We start from the raw sequence: 14,185 nt of genomic DNA, 5'->3' as shown, positions 1-14,185 counted from the left end.
AAATAGATATTTTTTAAAAATCTGCAACCAGAGACTGTCGTATTGGTTTAAGAAACAAACCTTGTTGAAAAGAAACACACTGTGTACAAGAATAGAATGTTAAAGAAAGAGTGAAAATAAAGTGATAGATGGATAAATAGCCAGAAAGCACATGAGGAGATGCTTAACATCATTGACTGTGGGGATATGCAAATCAAAACACAATGAGATGCCATTTCACAACCATTAGAGTGGCTGCTATTAAAAAAAACAGAAAATAACAAGTGTTGGAAAGGATACAGAGAAACAGAAACACTCAATTCATTGCTGGTGGAGTGATCAGCTGCTGTGGAAGATAGCTTGGCAGTTCCACAGAAAGCTAAATATAAGACTACTGTATGACCTGGCAGTCCTATTACTAAGTATGTACCCAGGGGAATTGATAGCAGGAACTCGAACAGATATTTTCACATTGATGTTCATAGCAGCAGCATTTACAATTGCTAGGAAATGGCGGCAACTCACATGTTGTTGGTGTGTTGGTGTGTTGGTGCCTACAATGGAATATTTTTCGGCCTTAGAAGGAAATGAGGTCCCAATGCATGTGGCAACATGAATGAGCCTTAAGGGTATTTGTTGAATGAGATAGGCTAGAAAACAGAAAAGCAAATATTGTGTGCACTTACTGATTTGAAATAATTAGAATAAGCAAACTCATAGAGTCAGCTAGAATAAAGGTTACCAAGGATGAGGATAGGGAGTGGGAAGTTAAGGCTTAAAATGTACAGCATTCCTGTTTGGACTGATGGAAATGTTTTGGTAATGGATGGTGGTGATGGTGGCATAGCATTGTGAATGTAATTAACAGTAGTGAAATATATATCTGATGTGATTAAAATGAGAAATGTTAGATTGTGTATATGCTAACAAGATAAAAGTTAAAAAAAATCTGAACATACATTACACAAACAGTGAACTCTTAAGTTAAACTATGTACTATAGTTAATAGTAAAATTGTAAGGATGTGCTATCATCAGTTGTAACAAATGTTCCATACCAGTGCAGGGTGTTGATAATGGGATGGTGTATGGGAGTCCTGCAGTTTATACACGATTGTTCTGTAAACCTACAACTTCTCTAATAAAGAAAAAGCTAATAATGTGTGAGGCAAAGAGATCTAGATAAATGCAATTGGTAAGAAAGCACATGTAGAATATTAGAATTAGGCAAGGTAAATTTTAAGTTTAAAGCCTCAAACAGGATGAAGAGAGATGTTATAGTATGGTAAATGACAAATTTAAAAGGATACATTGATAAACCTGTGTATACCAAATCACATAAAACAAATATATGAAGCAAAACAGTTAGAAATAAAAATAAAAACATAGTAAGAGACTTTAGTACACCTCTTTCATTAGATCTTTTTTCAAAAGTAGTTACATGGGTTAATTACTATCTTTGATTTAGGAAATATCAACAGAAGTTGGTTCATTTACATAGAAAATATGTATTTTTTACATGTCTGTGAGCATTTATAAAATTATGTATTTATGTATTAAACATAACAATGTATTAAACATAATAAATAATATTAGACATGTCTATGAACATTTTATAAAATTATGTATTTATATATTAAAAGCTATGTATTTAGCCACAAAGAATCTTGATCGATTTCAAAGCAATGATTTTACCAGCCACATTCTCTGTTTATATTCCAATAAAATTAGAAATAAATGATAAAAAGAGTGACCCAACCAAACCTAACCACATGGTTTTGAAGAAAAATATGCCTAGATAATGCTTGGATCAAAGAAGTCAAAATGCATATTGCAAACTAGGAAGCAGTAAAATGAGAATATTTCCCATCAGAATCTGTGGATTCTGGAGCACATAGAAATTATACTCAGAGTAATGTATTATGTATCTTCATTATTAAAGATGAAGAACAAAGAAGCAATCTTATTAAAGAAGTAATAAACCAAAATAATCTCAGAAGAGGAAACTAATGAAGTTACACCTTGCTTTTATTTAAATAGAAAAAAGGTAGAAAGGATTCCTGAATCTTAAAAAATTAAAGCCATTTTAGTAAGCATAAATTCAGTCTCTTAAGCTGATTCTTTTAAAATGGCAGTCAACCATTTGATAGATAATAGCTTCAATTTACCTAGTGAACACACATTTTTTTGAATGTGGGAGATGATTTTACCAAAGTTTTTAGAACATTAGTTTCTCAGTGGATTTTCAATTGTTAATATATTAAATAAGATTGGAATTAAAATAAATTCAGTCTTCTTTCTATAGCATTTTTAAATAGGTGATTGTTCAGTTTGTATATTTTGTATCTAGAATGTTGACTAACTGTGAGAAGTACATTTGTACTTGGTGTATTTTTTCTTAAGAGTATAGAATTTTTTTCTGAAGGATATAGATTTTTTTCCCCTCTGTATTTCTGTATTTCATGTTGGCTACTGTAAGAGCCTTTGTTTAATTAGTTTTTGGAAAATAGTAGTATATCTTAAACTCAGAAAAGATTGCATGTATATTGTGAATGTTTTTCTAAAAGAAATTCCTTGTTTTATATATGTATATATACATATATATTCTTATTAGCTATCACTGACTAGAAAATACAGCATCTTAAAAAGTCAGTTTATAAATTATACTTTTGCCAATAAAGTTTTATTTATTATTGAAACAAAGTATTCTTAGTTATTTTACAAGTTAGCATATTTAAATTACTGTGATGAAATGTATATTAACATTTAACCTTTTTTAAGTCTGTAGATTGTTTTTTACGTGATTTTGCAAGTAAATCGGAGAACAGATATAAAGCAGCATATATATACTTCACTGACTGTAAGTTGTTTCTTTTTAAATTACCTAATTTTTGTAATACTATTACAGTACCAGTCATTTTCTATTTTTGTTATAATTATGTTAGATAGAATCTAAAAATATATCTATTCTAATTCATGTTAAGGTGATAGAAAATTTTCAAAAATCATTCCAAACTAGTTTAAAGCAAAAATCACTTTTACTGGTATATTGTTGGGGAAGTTGGTGGAGAAGGCAGTATGGGAAGCTGTGTATCAAATTCTAGGCTGATAACTGGAAGAATTATTTTTAATCAAAATTTCCATTGGGAATTTGGTTATTTAATAAAAATAAAACCCTTGGAAAGGTTACTGAAGATATAGCCGTCTCTTGGCAAATTAAGGGAGAAAATCTACCATGTTTTTCTTACTGTGATGTGTTCAAATAAAAAGTATTGAAGAAATACAGAGAAGGGTAGAGACGTGTATAATTCTATGTTATATAATGATGATTATATTATATTTCAAAAAAAGGTACCATTTATCTAAGTTAAGTTTTGGGGTCTCTGCTAAGATTCTTCACTTTAAGTAGTACACTTTTCTTATATAGTATTTGTCATGCCTAGTAGTAATTTGCGTTAAAAAAAATACCATACTGCAGGTATTTATTATTTAAATAACCTTATTGTACAGAACTTCATGTTTATAGAATTGACAAAATTTAAAGAATATAAAGTCTCTTCTGACTTAAGGAACTTTTAAGCTAAAAACCATCATGTTAAAAGCCACAGGAATCAATGGTTGGTATTCTAGCCTAGATTAATGGAAGTATAAACTCTTAGGTGAAAGGGAAAAAAAAGAAAAGGGCTCTAAGTTCTAGAATTTACCAGTTTAGTCTTAGAATTTCCTGGGATTACAGAAGTTTCTGTAGCTTAAGGTACATAGTTGCAGCATAGATCCCTTAATGGCAGATTTGGAAGAATAGTTTAAATTCCTAAGAGGTTCTAAAAGTGCTGCAAAAGTTTATTAAGTTATGAGTTTAGATATGATTTTCCTTGCTAACAATTTTACCTTGCTCTACTAGCCAATCTCTAAGGATGTCTCTCTGAAGTTAAGCTGGATGTAAATGGGGAAAATAGATTTTCTGTTATAGCCCTCTTGATTAGAATTTATCTGTTCTGTAGAGTGAAGAACAGTATTTTCTCTGTCCTCATAGTAAATATTTTGTGAAAGTCCATAATTATGTATAAAAGTAAATATTCTTAGATGGTAAAATGATTTATTCAAAAGGATAAAATTTAGATTGTTTTATGCTTTGACTTTTTTTTCCCCTCTCAGTTTGCCCTGATAGTCTCTTTAACAAAATTAAGGCTTCCTGCTCCAAGTCAATAAGAAGATGCAAAGAAATAAATATTTCCTTCATTCCGCTTGAATCTCAGGTACTTTCTAATCTTTAAAAAATTTTAGTTCATAGTGGATTTTTAAATTTATTTTATGAGCTTATTTGTTAATAAAGCATATTCAAAATATGTTTTTATATCTCTCTGGTGAGTTTTGAACCTAATCCACAAATAAACAATTCCTGTCATGTCAAGGGAGAAACATGGACATTGAGTTGGTGTAAGACATTATTAATGAGAACGGGGAATTAAATTTCAAATATGCCACCATGCCCTGTGTAGAACAAGTTACAGTGCTACTGGATTATGAAGTAAAAAGTTTCTGAGCATACATTATTGTTACATGACTCCAAAAAAAATTTTTTTCACTTAGCTTCTATAACCATTTGTGATATTAAAACAAATGTTCTGGGCAGGCCACGATGGCTCAGCAGGCACAGTTCTCACCTGCCATACTGGAGACCGACCTGGGTTCCTTTCCCAGTGCCTGCCCATGCCAAAAAAAAAAAAAAAAGAAACAAATATTCTTTCATAAACTTTTTATGTAATATTATGTAAATCATTTATTTTGATTTACAGAATGAAAGTTTTTCTGTTCATTTGTTTGTTTTTACCTTTGGAACAATAAATGAGCCATCAATTATTAATAATAATGATAATATCAGTTACTTAGGTAGTATTCTGTATCTGTGACTTTCCTAAATGCATTCATATTCCTAAATACATTCCATAAATGGAATGCATTTTATGTATTTATGTATTCACATCAGCCCTATGAAGTAGATGTTAATTCTATCTCCATTTTAAAGATAAATCAAGTGCAAAGAGATTAAGTAACTTGCCCCACATCTCACAGCTAGTGAATCGTTCAGTTTTGTTGTGCTCTTTTCTCTTTGTTTTTATTCTAGCAGTTCCTTGAACTGAAATAGTTTACTATTGTTTGGTCAATATTTTCAACAGATAGAAAAATTCTACAAAAGGGATTTCTCTCTTAAGCTGTTGCTGTTTTTGACGAAGAAAGATTATAATCCATATTGTAATTTCTTAAGATATCTGTTTAATGCTAAACTGTTCTCCAAAAGTTACCTTTATGCATCAGAATTCATTAAAATTCTGTAATTGCTGTATTTGAAAAAGGAATCTGACTTGATGGTTGATGGAACGAACTTTCTTTACTTGTATAGAGGAATCTTTTGAGAAACTTGTACTTAGTAGGCTTTGCCAAATGTGATTATTTAAGGTCCAATCTTTCTATATTTCCCTCTAAGAATGTTTTTTGTGTTATTTACTTCCTTGATAAACATCTTGAGACAGTTTACTTAATAGCTTTCACTACTTCAGAGAAATTACAGTTAAAATATTTTGGATTATTATTTGCAAGTGAAGATATAAGTGAAATACTAAGTGCTTTGAGCTCTAAGCAAAGGCCTTTATCAGCATTTATCAAGAGTACATTCAATGGACATTATTGTCTGCTAGATGCAAGGTAATATGCTGTGAAAAGATGAACAAGATATATGTCCTACCTTCATTTGTATGCCATAAAAGAGATATGCAGTATTACATTTAAACACCATTGTATGCCTTAAAAGAGGTATGCAGTTTTACTAATAAACACCATTTTGGATTAGGTTCAACTGCATATAAAAGAAGAATCTACTTTTGTTGCAGCTTAAATGAAATGAAAATTTATTTCTTGTCCCTGTAAAGAAATCAGGAGACACAATATATAAGGCTGGTCTGATGACTCCACAAAACTATCAGGAGGCCTAATCTCTTAGGCATGGCCCTCACGATCCTAGATAACTGCTAAAGTTATCATGTCCTTTTTTAAGGAAGCAAGATAAAGAAGGGAATAGTGTTGCACAAGAGGCGACGTGATATTTGTGACCACTTAATTTATAGGCTCAGATTTGCTGACAACACAGACTTCAGTGATATAAAAACAGGATTTATTAGGAAAGTATTTAAAAGATTATTAGAAATGAGACATAGTTACATCACCAGATGGGACAGCATCAATACCTGAAGAGGAGTGCTGGGAAATCTCGGAAACAGCATTCTGGGTCTGATTGAAAAAATCCACAGCAGAGAGTCTTCTTCCCAAATAAGATTCTCTCTCTCTCTCTCATGAGATTCCCTCTAGTCTAACTTCTTGCGTGCAGTTTATATGATATCTTTACACAATAGTGGCCAGATTCCAATTAGCTTATGTGACCCAGCCCAGATGGTCCTCTGGGAACTGGCTAGGGACTGAGAGGATTTTCCTGGGACTTAGATAACTCTTTTTATCAAAAAACATCTCTTTCTGGAGGGATAGCCAGTCCTGCCAGCTAGAGTGCACATTTCAACAATTTATTACCAAGGTCACGTAATGGTAACCTCAGTTGAATAGAACAAACTACAAATTTATTACCAAAGTCATGTAATGGCACATCAGTTGAGCAGAACAGACTCTACAAATTTAGTTTTCTCTTTCAAATATCCCCTCTCTTTTAAGGAGTTTTCCTATACATCCCACATAATTTTCAGTTAAATCTCATTAGCTAAAGTTTAGCCATGGCTATACGTAAGTGCATGGGAAGCTGAGAAATGTAGTCTTTTAACAGGGTTTATGGCTTTCTTCCCCACTAAAGAATTAGGTACTGTTAACTGAAAATAAAGGGGAGAATGGTTTTGGGGGAAGCAGCTCACAATCTCTACTGTAAGAGGAGAGAGATTAATTCTTACCAGGAAACTCGGGACATATTTGAAGAATGGATTGGATTTTATAAAGTAGAAATGAAGAGGGAAGAATATGTTAAGCAGTAGTGTGAGTGCCAAGGTACAGAAGCAGAACAGTGCAGGGTAGTAGCAGGAATATGGATTTTGAAGGGTTGAAGGTATGAAGGTTGAAGGTATTTATAGTTAGGTTGAGACTATATTTAGGAGGCTCTAGGTTTCTACCCAGAGTGGTGAAAGGGAATGGGCTAGAGGAGATAATTGTGGGAGTGGTCCTAAAGTCTTTAAGGAAAAGTGGAAGTCAGAAGATCATTAAAGAGTGATAAGTTAGATGAGGTCGTGCTCCAGAGAAGAAAGGTTGGACACCCAACCATATTTAGAAGTTGAATGGGGAAGAAGAAGGTTGACTCACTTCTCCTGATTCCAGAAGTCAGAAGATTAAAGAAAGATATGTGCTTCCCTTTGAGAGGGTTTAAGGTTAGTAGTGTTATCAGGTATACGTTAAAGCAAGTAGATAGAAAGCATTCAAGAATATAGGGGTGTTTGTTCACAGTGAACATTAGGGAATACAGAGAGTCTGGAATAGCTATTGAAGAGAATGCTAGAGGGTCTCTCAGTAAAAGAGCTGAGCTATTATAGATTAGCATGAGAAGTAGAATAGCAGGCAAGGGAGGTGTATATTTAAGTAGCTGATTAGGTTCATAAAGATGAAAAAAGGATCTAGTCTAAAGGAACATTTAATGAGGGGGGAAGGGGAAAGAACTGTGAATATAGATGAGAACCACCCCCAAAGCTTCATTTGGTCCTTTTTTTTTTTTACATGGGCAGGCACCAGAAATCGAACCCGGGTCCTCTGGCATGGCAGGCGAGCATTCTTGCCTGCTGAGCCACCATGGCCCACCCTTCATTTGGTCCTTTGGAGTATCAGCTTAGATTACTTTAGACTGTTTAACTCCCCCCAAATCTCAGTGAATTAAACTAACAAAGTCTTATTTCTCATTATTGTCCATTGTGATTTGGCTGGGCCTTTGCTTCACCCCTCTTCATTCTGGGACTAAGGCTGAAGAAGCAGCTGCTATCTAGGATATAGCAGAGGGAAGAGAGATGATAGAACCTCATGTGATTTTAAAGGGATGTGACTTGTGTCACTTCTGCCCACATTCCAATGACCAAAGCAAGTAACATAGCCAAGCCTGAAATTGGTGGGTGGGAAGTATACTCCAATAGGAAGAGACCTCATAGAGAGGGGCAGCAAATAGTTTTGAACCCATAATTTTTCTGCTACAGTGAAGTAGTATACTGTGAGAAAGCCACAGTTGAGGTGTAGGATGCTTGTTAACAATTAATACACCAACCTAGGCTTTGAGCTACATAGAGATAAGTGGATTGGCCTCAGGTAAATCTCTGTCCTTGACAGACTGTTCTTGTTGGTGATTATGTTCAGAATAATAAATGACATAGTATGAAAGGAAGTGCAAGCAAGTTTATTCATTAATTAACCTATAACTTTTGTTAATACCTAATTTTGTACATAGTACGTTATCCTTGACTAAGAAGGAATACTAGTATAGTAAAAAAAAATTATTTTAATCTTAATTTAATGGAAAATTTTCAACTCCAATTAGCGATCTTCTTTTGTATTCTTCAAATAACACAATAATAGTAAGCCTTTTCAATTTTTTTAAAGAAAACAAACAATACACTTAGAACCACCAAAAATGGATATCTTTGTTAGCTTAACTATAGCATATTTAAATAAGGTATCTATAGAATCATTGTAAAGCCTGTGTTTGTGCAATCAGTTTCATAAACCAATTTGAAATAGAGGCAACAAGGAAAAAATCTACATATTCAGATAGCAAAGTTCATAAATTATAAATATTAAACACAGATACCATTTGATCAGCTGTCAAAACTGAATGTTCTCAAAATATCAAGTAGGAGGTTCTTAAAAATATCTGCATTGCTATAGTAATGACCTATGTTACTTAACATTTTCTTTATTTCAGGAAAATATGAAGATATAAGTATTTTAACGATTAGCATATGGAAATCTTAACCACCTCATATGACTATTTTAGCTTATCCATAGGCAGATTAAAAAAAAAAAATCTAAGCAATCATTGTAAAGCCTGTTTATACAATGTTTCATAAACCAATTTAAAATTAAAGCAAGGAAGGAAAAAAATCTATAAACACAGATATCAGAGTTACTTGAATTCTAAATATTAAACAGTATCTTAAATACCATTTGATTAACTATCAAAACTGTGTGGTTCTCAAAATATCAAGTAAAAAGTTATTACAAATATCAACTTTGCCGTAGTAGTGAGCTATGTTACTAAATATTTTCAAATTTTTTATTTCAGGAATTTATTTTATCTAATATTACTATAACTGCCTATAGATTTTTTTAACCATCTTTTAGTTGTAAAATATAACATACATATATATATATATATATATATGTATATACACACATACATAGATATACAAAGAACAAAGGAAAAAAAGCAATAATTTTCAAAGCACGCTTCAACAAGCAGCTACAGAACAGTTTCTAGAGTTTGTCATGGGCTACCATGCCTTCAACTCAGATTTTTCCTTCTAGCTGTTCCAAGATACTGGTGACTTTATCAGAGTCATAATAATGGAATCATACAGTATCTATCCTTTTGTGTCTGACTTATTTCACTCAGCATTATGTCCTCAAGGTTCATCCATGTTGTCATATGTTTCAGGACATCATTTTATCTAAATGTTACATAATATTCAGTCATATGTATATCCACTTCTCTGTTGATGGGCACCCGGATTGTTTCCTTCTCTTGGCAATTGTGAATAGTGCCACTATGAACATTGTTGTGCAGATATCTGTCCATGTCACTGCCCTCAACTCTTCTGGGTATGCACCAAGTATTAATATTGCCGGGTCATAGGGCAACTTGATATTTAGTTTTCTGAGGAATCGCCAAACTGATTTCCACAGAGGCGGAAATATTTTCCATTCCCACCAACAGTGAATAAGTGTTCCAATTTCTCCACATCCTCTCCAACATTTGTGGTTTCCTGTTTACTTAATAAAGAGCCATTCTTATAGGTGTGAGGTAATTTCTCATTGTTGTCTTAATTTGCATTTCTCTTATAGCCAGTGAAGATGGGCAGCTCTTCATATGCTTTTTAAGCCATCTGCATTCCTTTTCAGAAAAGTGCCTGTTCATTTCCTCTGCCCATTTTATAATTGGATTGTTTGTTCTTTTGTTGGAGAGCTGTATAATTTCTTTATGTACACAGGATATCAAGCCTTTATCTGTGTGGTTTCCAAATATTTTTTCCCATTGAGTTGGCTGCCTCTTCACCTTTTTAAAAAAGCCCAAGAGGCAGAGAAGCTCTTGATCTTAAGGAGCTCCCATTTGTCTATTTTTTCTTTCACAGCTTGTGCTTTAGGTATAAAGTTTAAGAAGTTACCTCCTATTAATAGATCTTGAAGATGTTTCCCGACATTTTTTTCAAATGGTTTTATGATACTGGCTCTTACATTTAGGTCTTTGATGCATTTTGAATTAATTTTTGTATGGGGTGTGTATTAGTTAGGGTTCTCAAGAGAAACAGAATCAACAGGGAACACTCGCAAATAATAAAATTTATAAAAGTGTCTCACGTGACCGTGGGAATGCAGAGTTCAAAATCTGCAGGGCAGGCTGTGAAGTTGAGGACTCCGATGGAAGGTCTGTACAAACTCCCCAGGAGAGGCTCGCCAGCCGAAGCAGGAATAGAGCCTGTCTCTTCTGAATCCTCCTTAAAAGGCTTCCCATGATTAGATTAAGCATCACTCATTGCAGAAGACTCTCCCCTTTGGCTGATTACAAATGGAATCAGCTGTGGATGCAGCTGACATAATCATGATCTAATTCTATGAAATGTCCTCATTGCAACAGACAGGCCAGCAGTTGCCCAACCAGACAAACAGGTACCACAACATGGCCAAGTTGACACATGGCGGTGTGTAAGGCAGGGGTCCTCTTTCATTCTTTTGGCTGTTGGAATCCTATTCTCCCATGCCCATTTATTGGAAAGAGTATTCTGTCCCAGTTCCGTGGATGTGGGCACCTTATTGAAGATCAAATATCCATAAATTTGGTGCTTGATCTCTGCACTCTCAATTCTGTTCCACTGGTCAGTCCTTCTGTCTTTGTGCCAGTTTTGACCACTGTGGCTTTATAGTAAGATTTAAAGTCAGAAAGTAATAGACCTCCCAGTTTGCTCTTCTTTTTAGAATATCTTTAGCTATTCAAGCTCTCTATCCATTCCATATAAATTTGATAACCAATTTTTCCAAGTCTTCAAGTAGGTTGTTGGGATTTTTTATTGGTATTGCATTGAATCCATAGATCAGTTTGGGTAGAATTGACATCTTGATGATATTCAACCTTCCTATCCATGAGCATAGAATATCTTTCCATCTATTTAGGTCATTTTTTATTTCTTTTGGCAATTTACTGTAATTTTTTGTGTATAAGTCCTTGGCATCCCTGGTTAGGCTTATTCCTAGATACCTAATTTTTCTGGTTGCTATTCTGAATGGAATTTTTTCCTTAATTGTCACCTTAGACAGGTCATTGCTTGTGTATAGGACCATTACTGATTTTTGTACATTAATCTTGTATCCTGCCACTTTGCTGAATTTGTTTATTAGCTCTGGTAGTTGTAGATTTCTCAGGGTTTTCTAAGTATAGGATCATGTCATCTGCAAATATTGAAAATTTTACTTCTTCCCTTCCTATTTGGAGGCTTTTATTTCTTTCTTCTATCTAATTGCTCCAGCTAGTACGTCTCATACAATGCTCAGTAATAATGGTGATAATGAGCATCCTTGTCTCATCCCTAATCTCAAGGAGAATGCTTTCAATTTCTCACCACTAATTATGATTCTATGAGTTTATCATATATGTCCTTTATGATATTGAGAATGTTTCCTTTGATGCCTAACTTTTGAAGTGTTTTTATCAGGAAAGGGTGCTGGATTTTGTCATATGCTTTTTCAATATCAATCAATATGATTATGTGATTTTTCCCTTTTGATTTGTTAATGTGCTATATTACATTGATTGATTTTCTTAAGTTGAACCACTGTTGCATTCCTGGTATGAATCCCACTTGATCATGATGTATAATTATTTTAATGTGGCACTGCATATGATTTGCTAGTATTTTGTTAAGAATTTTCACATCTATGTTCATTAGGGAGATTGCTCTGTAGTTTTCTTTTCTTGTATTGTCTTTATCTGATTTTGATGTTAGAGCATTGTTAGCTTCATAAAATAATTTAGGTAGCGTTCCTTTTTCTTCAGTTTTTTTGGAAGACTTTGAGCAGGATTGATGTCACTTCTTTTTAAAAAGTTTAATAAAATTCTCCTTTTAAGCCATTAGGTATTGGGCTTTTTTTGTGTGTGTGGGAAGATTTTTGATGGTTGATTGGCTCTCTTTACTTGTAATTGATTTATTGAGATCTTCTATTTCTTCTTGAGTCAGTATAGGTAATTTGTGTGTTTCTAGGAATTTGTCCATTTCATCTAAGTTATCTAGTTTGTTGGCATAGTTCATAATATTCTCTTATGGTTTTTTAAATTTCTTCATAATCTTTGGTAACAACCCCCCCCCCCCCCCCCCATTTCTGATTGTATTTTTTGTATCCTCTCTCTTTTCTTCTTTGTTAGTCTAGCTAGGGGACCATCAATTTCATTAATTTTCTCAAAGAACCAACTTTTAGTTTGGTTGATTCTTTTGTTTTATTGTTCTCCAGTTTGTTTACTTCTGCTTTAGTGTTTATTCTTTCTCTTCTTTTATTTGCTTTGGGATTAGTTTGCTGTTCTTTCTCTAAATTCTTCCCATGAGCAGTTAAATCCTCAAGTTTTGCTCATTCTTGTTTTTTAATATAGGGATTTAAGGCAATAAATTTCCCCCTCAGCACTGCCTTTGCCATATCCCATAAGTTTTTATATGTTGTATTCTCATTATCATTTATTTCCAGATATTTTTCTGATTTCTCTAGCAATTTTTTACCTTGACTCACTGATTATTTAAAACTGTGTTGTTTACTCTCTATATATTTGTGAAAGTTCTCATTCTTTGGTGATTATTAATTGCCAACTTTATTGTGTTGTGATCAGAGAAAGTGCTTTGGATAATTTCAATCTTATTAAATTTATAGAGACTCAGTTTATATCCCAGTATATGATCTATCCTGGAGAATGTTCCATGTGCACTAGAGAAAAATGTGTATCCTGGTGTTTTGGGATGTAATGATCTATATATGTCTATTAGATCTAATTCATTTATCTTATCATTTAGGTTCTCTCTTTCCTTGTTGATCCTCTGTGTGGTTGTTCTAACTGTAGCGGAGAGTGGTGTATTGAAGTCTCCCATATTACTGTTGATATGTCTTAGCTCCCTTCAGTTATTCCAATATGTGCCTTATGTACTTTAGAGCTCCTTGACTGGGAGCATACATATATATGATTGTTATTTCTTCAAGTAATTACTGTAAAAACTGTTCTTGATTCTACCATCTTGTCCTTTAGTTTTTATTTGTCAGATCTGTATATTGTTTTCCTTCTCTCTCTTTTCCTTTAAATTACGTTTATTCATATTCTTCAATTCTGTGCCCTCCTCCAGACCTCCCTCTCCTATCTTTTTTTTTATCAGCCGACAGGTCTCCCTTTAGTATTTCTTGTAGGGCTGGTCTCTTGTTGACTAGTTCTATCAATCTTTCTTTATCTTTGAAGATTTTAATCTCTCCCTCAGTTTTGAAGGATAACTTGGCTGGATAAAGAATTCTTGCTTGAAAGCCTTACTTATTATAACAGGATCTTAAAAATATCATACCACTGCCTTCTTGCTTCCATGGTGCCTTTTGAGTAGTCTGAAGTAAGTCTTATATGTTTTCCCTTGTATGTAGGAAATTGCTTTTCTCGTGCTACTTTCAGGACTTTCTGTTTCTTTTCCACACCCGATAGTCTGATTAGTATGTGTCTTGGAGTGGGCTTGTTTGGAATTATTCTGTTTGGAGTTTGCTGGCCTCTTTGACGTGCATATTTGTGTCTTTTATAAGGTTTGGGAAGTTTTCTCCAATTATATCTTCAACTAACTTTCCCAAAGCTTTTCTCTTCTCCTTCTGGGACACCAATAATTCTTATATTTTTGCAACTCTTGTCCATCGTTCCCCTAACATCCAGTTGCATTTTTTCCATCTTTCTTGCTATTTGTTCT

General features: G+C 33.5%; 1 protein-coding gene across 3 annotated transcripts in view; it reads left to right on the top strand.

Annotated features, from left to right (window-relative positions):
• Window positions 1–14,185, top strand: part of STXBP3 (syntaxin binding protein 3) — a 128,945-nt gene that overhangs the window by 34,909 nt on the left and 79,851 nt on the right. For 2 of the 3 annotated variants that reach the window (XM_077120049.1, XM_077120047.1), the window contains exons 5-6: window positions 2,760–2,838; window positions 4,134–4,234. The exons of the other annotated variant lie outside the window; for it this stretch is intronic. In XM_077120049.1, coding sequence (XP_076976164.1) covers window positions 2,760–2,838; window positions 4,134–4,234 — 180 coding nt within the window. The remainder of the gene's footprint in view (window positions 1–2,759; window positions 2,839–4,133; window positions 4,235–14,185) is intronic. 3 annotated transcript variants of the gene reach the window in all.

The sequence above is a fragment of the Tamandua tetradactyla genome, chromosome 11 (genome assembly GCF_023851605.1).
Source record: "Tamandua tetradactyla isolate mTamTet1 chromosome 11, mTamTet1.pri, whole genome shotgun sequence".
Classification (NCBI taxonomy): Eukaryota; Metazoa; Chordata; class Mammalia; order Pilosa; family Myrmecophagidae; genus Tamandua; species Tamandua tetradactyla.
Note: the sequence above shows the minus strand (reverse complement) of the source record. Positions and strands in the feature narration are given on the sequence as shown.